The 12999-nt window shown below is 35.7% G+C and overlaps 2 protein-coding genes across 3 annotated transcripts in view; one reads left to right on the plus strand and one right to left on the minus strand.

The window, feature by feature from the left end:
* LOC136037032 (ras-related and estrogen-regulated growth inhibitor-like protein) overlaps window positions 1–12999 on the plus strand; it is a 234150-nt gene that overhangs the window by 93906 nt on the left and 127245 nt on the right. The gene's annotated exons all lie outside the window — the stretch shown is intronic.
* LOC136036849 (neuropeptide-like protein 29) lies at window positions 4759–5632 on the minus strand. The gene is made up of 2 exons (XM_065719177.1): window positions 5509–5632; window positions 4759–5048 (listed from the first exon to the last, which is right to left on the minus strand). Exons 1-2 carry the CDS (start codon window positions 5521–5523, stop codon window positions 4815–4817), a joined length of 249 nt encoding a protein of 82 aa, XP_065575249.1. The 5' UTR covers window positions 5524–5632; the 3' UTR covers window positions 4759–4814.

A 12999-nucleotide genomic window follows, 5' to 3' on the forward strand; every position in this document is an offset into this window, starting at 1 on the left:
GAAAGTTTCAGCATAACACTCGAAGATTTTCCCGGGAGATTGCACATACGCCTTGTTGACATTCTGGATACACATTGTACATTTTGATTTAGTTCTACATACCCTCAACATTTCCAGGAAAATAAAACTTTAAAAGCTATTTCCAGAGACATTATATAATGAGATGTTTAGCTATATAGACCTACCTCATCAACTTTTCCTTGAAAAAATCTTATTAGCCTATTTTATGGAACAACCTGGATATCACAAAATTGGGCATGAAATAGGGTATGTAAGACAACCTAGACATATTTGATTTACTTCAACGGCAGTAGTAGCAGTAGCAATAGCATTAACAATAGTATTAGCGCTGAAAGTTTCAACTTACTACCCTTTGTTGTTCCAGAGACATTACTGTTACACTCCTTTGACACCATGTATGCAAAAACTGTCTTTTCATTCAGTTCAATATTCCCCCCTTCAATATGCACTGATAGTTTGAACTTAATGCTCCACGCTGATCTTGGGATGTAGCTGATGCGCCCTTTTGATAACCTGCATCCACTTAATTTATTTCAATTTAGTTCAACATGCACCTCAAGATTGCCAGAAGCTTAGCCTTAACCCCTTCAGCCTCAATATTAGAAATAGTAATCGTAGTAGTATTTGAAGTACTATTTATAGTAGAGGAAATAATAAATGAAAAGACAAAAATCAAATAGGTGAAAATACGAGGATTCAATCTCATTGAAAATATAATAGATAGACGATTAAAAAAAGGTAAAACAGGAAAATAGGGAGCCCGTCCCTTTTGATTCAGTTACACTGGCAATTGGAAAAAAAAAAAACTTTCATTAAATTACCATACGTCTCGAAACTCAGCGACAAACTTGGAAAAATTTAAAAAAAAACATAATCTCTCTGTTTCTTTCAAAACTGAGCAAAAAGTTGAACATTTTTTCAACTCGGGAAAGAATAAAACGGACCCTATACTAGGTAGTGGTGTCTACAGAGTCCCGTGTTCATGTGGAAAATTTTACATTGGCAGGACCCATCAACAACTAGGGGAACGATTGCATGAACACAAAATTTCGATAGATAAGTCCCTGAGATTTGAAAATAAAAATGACAACTTTGATTCAGCTCTCGCCCAGCATATATACGAAAATCCTGACCATTTAGTTCTTTTTGAAGAGGCAACTTTAATATCTACCGTAAATGGCGTACCGCAATCTTTTAAAGAGGCAAATGAGAATAAAAAAACATACAAATAGAAATGTGGCTATAAATAGAGACACGGGAGATATTTCCTTAAGCCCAATTTATAACACTTTAATGTTAAAAGACTCCATGAATATTTTCACCCAGTCTAATTTAAGACAACCTGTCCGCATATCTAATGTAAACCGAAATTGTAGACAGGCAAAATCTGTTGCAAGGCAAAGGATACTTATTCAATCTAATTGGTAACTTCTCTTTCATTTATTTCAAGTTGGTTTTTGTTGTTTGATTCAGTGTCTTTTTTCCTCTCGTACAGTTCACCTAAGAAGGTTGGATGTTGTTGTTGTTTCTTCTTTGTTTCTTTTTTTCTTTTTCCTCTTTTTATTTTTTTGAGCACTGAGGACAACTTGGCGGATTTCCTCGTTTTTTCACCTCTTTGATTTTTGTCTTTTCATTTATTATCTTCTTTCTTGTTTTCATAGGTCATGCATAGCCAGTATGGTCTCAGAACGTATTTATATTTATAATAGTATTTGTAGTAGTAGTAGTAGTCGTTGTAATAGTTGAAGAAGTAGTAGTAGTTGTAGTACTTGTAGTAATGATTTAGCACCAGTTCTATTAGCAGTAGTATGCATATAGTGCCTTTTGAGTTAGCTCAAGATGCCTTAAAAGTTTCAATTTAATCCCCAAGCTATTCCTAGGATAATGCTGACATAGACTTTTGGTAACCTGAAAGTACATAGTGAGCTTTGATTTAGTTTAATGTTATCCCCATTATTCCCAAAGAGTTGCATCTTAATGTCCTTATTCTTTGTAATGGTAGTAATTATAACAATAACAGTAGTTGAAATGACAGTGGTAGCATGTATAATGGTGTTTCAGCAATATCTGATGAACGGCTTAGGGAATTAATTTGAAGATTTGAGGGAATAGTGAAGGGGGTATTTAACTGACCAAAAGGCAATATTTTACATACTGCTACTACCACCAAAACTACTACTGTTCTAACTACCACACCAATGCTTACTAATACTAATGATGCTAAGGGTGTTAAGGCAGCAAATGTTTTGAAGAAATGTTTAGAGACAACTAAAGCGAAATCAAGACGCAGTATGTGCAAAAAGATTGTCAAAAGGGCGTATCAGGAATCTTTCAGGACCGGCTAAGAAATACTGCTTCTGCTATTAGTCTATTAGTTTAACTAAGGGTAAGGGCAATAAGGCAGAATTTTCAGGAAAAATTTCAAGGAGGTGATAAACTAGATATATTCAAACTATGCGTTTGTCGGTTGTCAAAAGGGCGCATCAATAAAATAGAAGGAACGGCTTAGTGTATTAAAATGAAAATTTTTCGGGTATAGTGAGGGGATGTTAAACTAGCGAAAAGACAAGTTTGACTCTTTCTCTTAACTCTACTTTCTAAAACAGTAAAAAACTTTAGCGTAAAGAGCAGGGGGTTGATGAGGAAGCAGCCCCTTTCTCATACGAAGTAATTTCTGTTCGTTTTAAGTTTTAATGTGTCTCCTTACTTTCCGTTACAAAAAAAAAATTTTTTTATTTAATTTCTGAACGTTTTTGAACCAATCCATGTTTTGATTTTTGGCTCTCTGCAGATGAATAATTAAAACGAAATTTGTTTTTTTATTTTTTTGGCTGAATGGCTTTCTCACATTTTTGATCGAATGATTTTGAGAAAAAAGGAGCGGGGGAGAAGGCCTAGTTGCCCTCCAATTTTTTGGTTACTTAGAAAGGCAACTAGAACTTTTAATTTTTTACCAATGTTTTTTTTAGTAAAATTCATACGTAACTTATAAATTAGCTTACGTAACGAACTTTTGTATTCTCATGTTTTTATTACATGTATGAGGGGGTTCACCACCTCGCCAGTAACTCGCTCTTTACACTAAAGCTGAAATTGTGTCCCAATTTCTTAAGTATGACCCCCCTAAATCACAAAAGCCGTAGAATAAATAGTTGAAATTACAAAAAAATACTTTAGCGTAAAGAGCGAGGTATTAGGAGGAGGTGAGCCCATCATATGCATAATAATTTCTGTTTGTTTTAAATTTTAATTCTGCTCCTTAGGTTCAGTTGAAAGTACTTTTTCAAATTAATTTTTTCATTGTTTTTTTTTAAATAATGCTATAAAATCCTGCGCTTCCTCCATGGAAATTTTCTTCCCCCATGATAAATTCCTCCATGGAAAATTCCCCCAACATATCCCCCTCCTCTCAACCCCCCTCCCCAAACCAAAAAATCTCCCTGAGAACGTATGTACACTTCCAAATAACCATTACTATATGTAAGCACTGGTCAAAGTTTGTAACTTGTAGCCCCTCCTACGGGGACCTTGGGGGAGTAAATCGTCTCCAAAGACACAGTTATAAGATTTTTCGACTACGCTGAATAAATGGCTATCTCAGAATTTTGATTCGGTGACTTTGGAAAATAATTAGCGTGGGAGGGGACCTAGGTGCCCACCCATTTTTTGGTCACTTAAGAAGGGCACTAGAACTTTTGATTTCCGTTAGAATCAGCTCTCTCACGAGATTCTAGGACCACTAGATCGATACAATTACCCCTGGGGGAAAAAACAACAAAAAACAAAAAAACAAACAAACAAATTAACAAGCATCCGTGATCTGCCTTCTGGCAAAAAATACAAAATTCAACATTTTTGTAGATAGGAGCTTGACTTTTAGGGGTTGTTTCCCCCTATTTTCTAAATTATGGAAAACTTTCTCAGGCTCGTAACTTTTGATGGGTAAGATTAAACTAGATGAAACTTATATATTTAAAATCAGCATTTAAATACGATTCTTTGGATGTAGTTATTGGTATCAAAATTCCATTTTTTAGTGTTTTAGTTATCATTGAGCCGGGTCGCTCCTTACTACAGTTCGTTACCACGAACTGTTTGATATGTGAAAAACTTTACCCGAAAAGCTTTAACCTTGTTGCTAATCACAACTGAAGCATCAGCACTAGTTGAAGTAGTAGTAGCAGCAGTAGTTGTAGAAGTATTTGCAGTAGTAGTAGTGTACCGGCAGTCATTTTTCTTTGTCAATAGAACACCCCCTTATCATTTACATCATTTTACTAGCCCGCTTTAACTTTCAATAATGGACTATGCCTTAATAACTGAAATACGTATTTCTATTCAATTTAACCCGATTTCACACGTAGGAAAAATATAAGCGTCTATTGTTCTCACTTCCTGTGTGTACACTGTCACTCTTTAGCATTTGGCAATATTTTAAAGTTTTTAATGGAGTTATATCTTCTATGGTGTTTATTTCTTTATGGGTAAACATTAACAAGAATGTAGGGGAAAACGGGCCCTTCACGTTGGTTCTAGTTCAGCTGTCTCTACTTCAAATCACACACATCGCACCCTTCCTGCTATTTTATATTTATGTGTGTCAATAAAAATAAGAAAAACAACTTTCTAGATTCCTATTCGAATACTACCTGAGATGGGAAAATTTAAGGTTTGTAATCTATAAATAAATAAATAATAAAAATAGGTCTACATTCTCTCTCTTTCTACAGATAGTAATACTTTTGATATAAAATTTATTTCACATTTAAGAATGACAAAACGGCTGAATCAGTTCACCAGTAACCAAGTCCACGGCCATAACCATATCCACCGTAATAAGGACTGTAAATGCCTCTGTATAATCCAGCACCGTAAGCACCGTAAAGTCCACCGTATCCAAGCCCAAGTCCAGCACCATAACCAAAACCGTAGCTTGGAAGGAATGATTCACTTCCTTGAATGTCTGTGGCCTCCTTATTTTCTTCTGTTGGTGCGCACATAGAGATTGAGAAAAGGGTGAGCAAGACCTTGAAAAAGAGAAATTGATTAGTAACAATGTGGATGTATCAACTTTTCTGTAAAAAATATATATTATAATCAACATTTCATTAACATTCTCATTGTATGCCCTACTATTCTTCTTTTTCTTCTTCTATTTTCCTATTATTCTTTCTACTACTCGTCTACTATTTGTCTTTTATCACCAGTTCTACTCGTTCTCTTTTATTATACAAGAAAGACCATTAAAGGAAAGAAACATCTACGTTTTACTAGTCAATATTAATCAAAATTATTCCCTATAGAATTTATTAAATGAGGAAACATAATAAAAACAAAATCCCTATAGACGTAACATATATAGACATGATAAAAAAGACACAAAAAGAAATAAGCTTTGGAATAAGATGAAATTAAAATAATTTTGTAAGTCTGCAATTTAATTTTGCTTTAATAACATCAACAACTTTTGAAAAAAGGAGGACTTACAAATAGTTTCATCATTGTCTATATTTTTAATCTCAAGTTTCTTAGAAAACTGTTTCAGTTCTGATGCAGAAACGATATTTTGAGTTGCTTATATTCAGAAATCTTCATTCCTTGAAACCTTGAAATCTGCACAGTATTATTTCATTGCAAATAAGGTCAAAGAACTCAAAGAACAAAATGTCCATCGTTGTGTTCAACAATGTTTTAATGATTCAGTAAATCCTCTTCCGGATTGCTCAATATCCCTATTGTCTTCATTAACAATATTGGATTATTTTTATAATTAAAACAAAACAGCAGGCAGTTGGTTAAGCGCCAAGTTCATAACTGTGATAACAAATTATACTAGAAAAAGGAAAACAATCTATTAGAGTGTTTGAAAAAAGTAAGCATTTCAAAAGCACTAGATAAAAACTGATTTAAGCTTGTGTTGCACAACATCTCTCCTTCTTCTAAGAATCTGTGGCAAACCTCTGACTAAGCAAAACTGAAACGACCCTACAAACATGCAGAAGGATAGGGATCAGGGCGTGGCTCTTCGAAATATAAGGATGTTTGCAAGTTTCGTAATAAATTCTGCTTTAGCCAGTAATTTATGTTTTTCTCATTGTAGGAAATCTAGCCTCCCTCCCTTACCAGGATCCAGCCTCCCTCCTATGCCCTTTTTTGCTACCCGAGCCTCTATAGACCCCAGTATATCACCTTACAGTTTTTAGACAGTCATTTTACTCAAAAAAGTCAAAAGGGCTAATAAGTATGCCTCCAGGATTGACGTCATACCTGCAATCTCAGGGGCAGTGGACTTATAGTTTGTAAATTACCCATTGTTCACAGATAGGTCCTAGTAGAAAAGACGGACTATTAAGATAAGGTGGAGATTTTTCGCAAGGGGAAGATTCCCAGATTTATCCAAGTGCATAATCTGTCACATGCATATCTGAGTAAATCAAATGTGACTAGGTCCTCTCGTTTTTTTTCAATTGGTAATGGCTTCAGAGACATAGCTATGACTTGATGGAAGGGGGGGGGGTCAATTATACTTTGAGTTTAGACTTGGGATTTGGCATAGGTTGGTCGAAAGACACTAAGTGTATTCAAGTCATCGAAATGGCGTATCTGTGACATATTCAGAGTGAATTGGGGGATGAAGTTCCAACTTTCAGGCACTGCTGAAGAAAACAAGGGGGAATGGGTATATTGAATTCCCATTGTATGTCGTAGGGAGGAGTGAACTTTTTTTTAACTGAACTGAACTGAACTATAGGCTGGATAGTTTGTGTTTATGATCCAAGGATGAACTGTTTTACGATATGGAATGATCTGGCTCATATGATATGAGCTTTAGCAAAATTCAAAGAATTTATAGATTGCTTTAAAAGGAAAATAAAAGACTTAATGCCGGTTGGGATTTAAAATAAGAGTTCTGAGTCACGAGGTCCTTCTTAATATAAAAATTCACTAAGATCCGATCACCCACTCGTAAGTTAAAAATACCTCTATTTTTCTAATTTTTCCTCTCCCTTAAGCCCCCCAGATGGTCGAATCGGGGAAAACGACCTTATCAAGTCAATTTGTGCAGCTCCCTGACACGCCTACCAATTTTTATCGTCCTAGCACGTCCAGAAGCACCAAACTCGCCATGGCACTGAACTCCACCCCCTAACTCCCCCAAAGAGAGTGGATCCAGTCCGATTACATCAATCACGTTTTCCCACTCCAACTCCTCTCAATATCAACAGGTCTGATCGGGAATTGAAATAAGAGCTCTGATACATGATTCCATCTAAGCGTCAAATTTCATTCAGATTCAGTCACCCGTTCTCAAGTTAAAAATACCTCAATCTTTCTAATTTTTCCAAATTAACAACCCCTAGCTCCCCCAAAAAGAACGGATCCGGTCCAATATCAATCACGTATCTATAACTTGTGCTTGTTCTTCCCATCAAGTTTCACCCCGATCTCTCCACTCTTAGCGTTTCAAGATTTCCAGTTTCCAAGATTTCCGGTTTCCCCCTCCATATCGCCCCAATGTCACTAGATTTGGTCGGGATTTGAAATGAGAGTTCTAAAAGACAAGATCCTTCTAAATATCAAATTTCATTAAGATCTGATCACGTGTTCGTAAGTTACAAATACCTAATTTTTTTCTAATTTTTCTGAATTACTCCCCCTCCCCAAATCCACCAAAGAGAGTGGATTCGGTCCGGTTATGTCTGTCACTTATCTTGGACTTGTGCTTATTCTTCCACCAAGTTTCATCCTGATCTCTCCGCTTTAAGCGTTTTCCAAGATTTCCGCTCTTCCCCAATGACATTGGATCCAGTTGGGATTTAAAATAAGAGATCTGAGTTACAAGGTCCTTCTAAATATGAAATTTCATTAAGATCTGATCACTCCTTCGTAAATTGAAAATACCTCGTTTTTTAAATATTTTAGAATTAACCCTTCCCCCAACTCCCCCAAAGAGAGCGGATCCGTTCCGGTTATGTCAATTACGTATCTAGGACTTGTGCTTATTTTCCCCGCCAAGTTTCATCCCGATCCCCCCGCTCTAAGGGTTTTCTAAGATTATAGGTTCAGCCCCCCCCAACTCCCCCCAATGCCAACGTGTCCGGTCAAGATTTAAAATAAAAGCTCTGAGACACGATATCTTTCTAAACATCAAATTTCTTTAAGATCCGATCACTCCTTCAAAGGTTAAAAATACCTCTTTTTCCTAATTTTTCAGAATTAACCCTCCCCCAACTCCCCCAAAGATAGCAGATTCGTTCTGGTTATGTCAATCACGTATCTAGAACTTGTGCTTATTTTTCTCACCAAGTTTCATCCCGGTCCCTCTACTCTAAGTGTTTTCCAAGATTTTCGGTTTCCCGACACCAACTCCCCCAATGTCACCTGATCCGGTCGGGATTTAAAATAAGAGCTTTGAGACACAATATCCTTCCAAACCTCAAATTTTATTTAGATTCGATCACCCATTCGTAAGTTGAAAATACCTCATTTTTTCTAATTTTTCCGATATAACCGCCCCCCCCCCACTTTTCTCTAATTTAATTTCTAATTTAATCTGTTTTGGTTCCTGATACGCCTGCCAAATTTCATCTTCCTAACTTACCTGGAAGTGCCTAAAGTAACAAAACTGAGACAGACAGACCGACAGACCGAAAGATCGATTGGCAGAATTTGCGATCACTACATATCACTCGATAAATACCAAGTGCCATAAAAACACTGTGGGTTGCCAGGTTATCAAAAATGACACATCCGCTATATCTTTGCAGTACCTTTGGGTATCAGGCTGCCATTTTCAGGGAGTGTCGAGTGGGGGGGAGGGAATTAGCAGATGTTCAGCTAAATTATTGGGAATCCTGAGGGGAAATTTGAACTAATTCAAAACACACTATACATGCGGGACGTCAAATGGCACATCTTACGAATAACTTAGGAATCAAGTTGCAACTTTCAGGGAACTATGAATGGTATGTTTAATTAAACAAAAGGCAATAGGAACATGTCAATTAAAATCGAACCGATATTAAGTTTTTAAAAGAAATTCTGCAAAAGAAGTTTTTCAAATAAAGGGAAAGATTTACATTAAGCCAAATATGAGGATGACATAAAGTAAAATAATTTTTCAAGCGTAAAACTATCTGATGGTAGTTTTAAGCTCGAAAATTTATCAATCAATAAATGAAAACCAAAATCAGCAGAAGTTACAATAAACGACCGAGTCAAACTTAAAACGAGCAGGAATTAAAAGAGTAGGGCTGAGGCCCCGTGTCTTCTGAAGACAGAACATAACTTAAACTTTACTGAAAACAAAATACATTTCAAATGTTTTCAATTTTTAACTTTGATAAATCCAAGATTATTAAGACGTTCAGAACTGAATGTCAGTATTTATATATTTAACTGTCAACCCGCATTCATTTGTTCCTTTTCAGAAAAAAAAAACAATTTTTTTTTAACTGAAAGTAAGGAGCCATATAAAAACTTAAAACGAACAGAAATTACTCCGTATATGAAAGGGGCTGTTCCCTCCTCAACGCCCCGCTCTTTACGCTAAAGTTTGACTCTTTCTCTCAACTCTACTTTTTAAAACAGTAAAAAACTTTAGCGTAAAGAGCGGGGCGTTGAGGAGGGAACAGCCCCTTTCATATACAGAGTAAGTTCTGTTCGTTTGAAGTTTTAATATCGCTCCTTACTTTCAGTTAAAAAAACTAGTTTTTTTTTTAATTTCTGAACGTTTTTAAATTAAAACATGTTTTGATTTTGGCTCTCCACACATGAATAATTAAAACAAAATTTGCATATTAATTTATTTTTCTGGCTAAATGGCTTTCTCATAGTTTTGATCGGAAGATTTTGAGAAAAAAGAAGCGGGGGAGTAGGCCTAGTTACCCTCCAATTTTCTGGTTATTTAAAAAGGCAACTAGAACTTTTAATTTTTTACGAAAGTTTTTATAAGTAAAAATATGCGTAACTTACGTAAGGAACTTCTATATTCATATGTTTATATTACATATATGAGGGGGTTCACCCCTTGTCAATACCTCGCTCTTTACATTAAAGCTTAAATTTTGTCCCAGTTCCTTAAGTCACAAAAGCCGGGTCACCCCTTAATCACAAAGGCCGTAGAATATATAGTTAAATTAATAAAGTTACTTTAGCGTAAAGAGCAAGATATTAGGAGGAGGTGAGCCCCTCATATGCGCAATGATTTATGTTCGATTTAAGTTTTAAAGCTGCTCCTTACTTTTAGTTGCAAAACTTTTTCATATTTATTTTTTCATTGTTCTTTAAAAAATGCTTAAAAAATCCTGCAACCCCTTCATGGAAATTATCTTCCCCCATGACGAATTCCTCCATGAAAATATCCCCCGCATAACCCCCTCCCCTCAATCCCTCCCCCAACCAAGAAAAATCCCCCTGAAAGTCTCTATACACTTCCCAATAACCATTACTATGTGTAAACACTGGTCAATGTTTGTAACTTGCAGCCCCTCCCATGGGGACTGCGGAGGAGTAAGTAGTCCCCAAAGACATAGTTATTAGGTTTTTCGACTAAGCTGAATAAAATGGCTATCTCAGAATTTCGATACGGTGACTTTGGGAAAAAATGAGCGTGGGAGGGGGCCTAGGTGCCCTCCAATTTTTAGGTCACTTAAAAAGAGCACTAGAACTTTTAATTTCCGTTCGAATGAGCCCTCTAGCGACATTCTAGGACCATTGGGTCGATACGATCACCTCTGCGAAAAAAACAACAAAAAAAAAACAAACAAATAAACACGCATCCGTCTTGTGGCAAAAAATGCAAAATTCCACATTTTTGTAGATACTTGAAACTTCTACTGCAGGGTTTTCTGATACGCTGAATGTGATGGTGTGATTTTTGTTAAGATTCTATGACGTTTAAGGGGTGTTTCCCCCTATTTTCTAAAATAAGGCAAATATTCTCAGGCTAGTAACTTTTGATGGGTAAGTCTAAACTCAACGAAACTTATATAAATAAAATCAGCATTAAAATGCAATTCTTTTGATGTAAATATTGTTATAAAAATTCCGTTTTTTAGAGTTTTGGTTACTATTGAGCCGGGTCGCTCCTTACTACAGTTCGTTACCACGAACTGTTTGATTTTGGTTGTGATGGTGATTTTTTTTCCGAGAATATGAGAAATAGAAACACACAGTGTAAAATATGGATTGTTTTCAGAAAAGTGCGATCATGCTCTTTTCCTTAAGAGCCACAAATGGGGGGAGGGGTTATCAGCCATAATTTTCGTGGTTTCTACTCGTTTTAAGTTTGGTTTGCTTATTTATTATAATTTGTGCTCATTTTGGTTTTCATTTATTAATTGATGTTGATCTAAGTTAGTTTTACGCCTTGAAAAATCATTTCACTTTAAATCATTTCATTTAAGGACAATTTTTTGGACGTTTCGATTTTTTTGAATAAGAACGGTGTGTTTAAGTTTTGATACATTAGAGTTGTGTAGCTCCCCCATGTTTTTCCGAACTTTTATTCTAAATTAGATGAAGATGAGCAAAAATACAATCATGGAAGCGTAATGGGTTGTAATATCAACAATAGACGTATATAAGTTATATTATAATTGGTTTTGCAAGATAGGACAATATACAATGTATAGTAGAAGTTACTTTGGATATGTGAAAATTATACTGAATATCTGATTGAGTAGTGATAGAGACAGGCCACAGGTATTTGTCGAAAATTCTCCAGTTGCGCCGAGATATTTACTGTATGCACATATTGCTGTGATCAGTTTCTGCATTTGGTATCAACTTCGACGCCAATAGCTTCTATATTTAAGACCTCTTGACTATCCATAACTGAAACATCGTACCATAAAGAGCGCTCTAGTACTGCCTGATAAAAGAGCTTGGTGTCTACATTGTGCTATTTTTTTTTTTTTTTCTTGCCTTTTTGTATGGAAGTGGTGGTCTTAATTCTAGAAATGGCGTTAGATTTGAAATGAACAGTTCGCTTCCCCTTTTTTGAGAATCAAAATGATTGTAGGGCAGCACCCCCTTCCTGTGCCTTATTTGCTACGTAGCCACCCACTAAAAACATCCCAATCAAATCTTGACCTAAATATTCTGTATAAAATCGTGAAATAAAACACTGTGCGCAGCCAGGTTATCAAAATGATGGATCTGCAATATGTTGGGAAAGGCTTGGGAGATGAATTAGAAAGTTTCAGAGAGCTTTTGGTCTTTGTCAGTATTTTCCTTTATGCATAAAACTTAAAAAGGAGGTAAGGGGATTGAAGTACTCCTCAGAATATATCTTTCATTGCCGTGTCCCCCCTGTTAACTCACCCTGTACCCTTCCTGCTATCTTATTTCTCTATGTGGTACAAAACCAAACTTACTTGATTTCTTTCTGGATGCTGCCTGATATACGGAAACTTTAAGTTTTATAGTATGAAAATCCATAAATCATAAAAAGTTTGCCTTCATGGCTTAGGAAAAATGATATATTTTTGACATCAAAGTTTATTTCAAATCAAAAAGTTAAAAAGGGCTCAATAAGTTCACCAATAATTGAATCCACAGCCATAGCCATAACCACCGTAATAAGGACTATAAAACAATCCGTCTAAGCCAGCACCATAACTTCCCTAGAGTCCACCACTATGGTTTTGGTAACAAACTAGAAGTAAGGAGCGACCCGGCTCAATAGTAACCAAAACTCTAAATAAATGGAATTTTGAATCCAAGTAGATACATCAAAGGAATTTGCATTTTTATGATTATTTCAAATTTAAAGTTTCATCAAGTTTAGTCTTACCCATCAAAAGTTACGAGCCTGAGAATAATTGCCTTATTTTCAAAAAAGGGGTGAACACCCCTTAAAAGTCGTAGAATCGAAATCAAATTACACCATCAGATTCAGCGTATCAGAGAACCTCACTGTAGAGGTTTCAAGCTCCTATCTGCAAAAATGTTGAATTTATTATCTTTGGCTAG

The sequence above is a fragment of the Artemia franciscana genome, chromosome 16 (genome assembly GCF_032884065.1).
Source record: "Artemia franciscana chromosome 16, ASM3288406v1, whole genome shotgun sequence".
NCBI lineage: Eukaryota > Metazoa > Arthropoda > Branchiopoda > Anostraca > Artemiidae > Artemia > Artemia franciscana.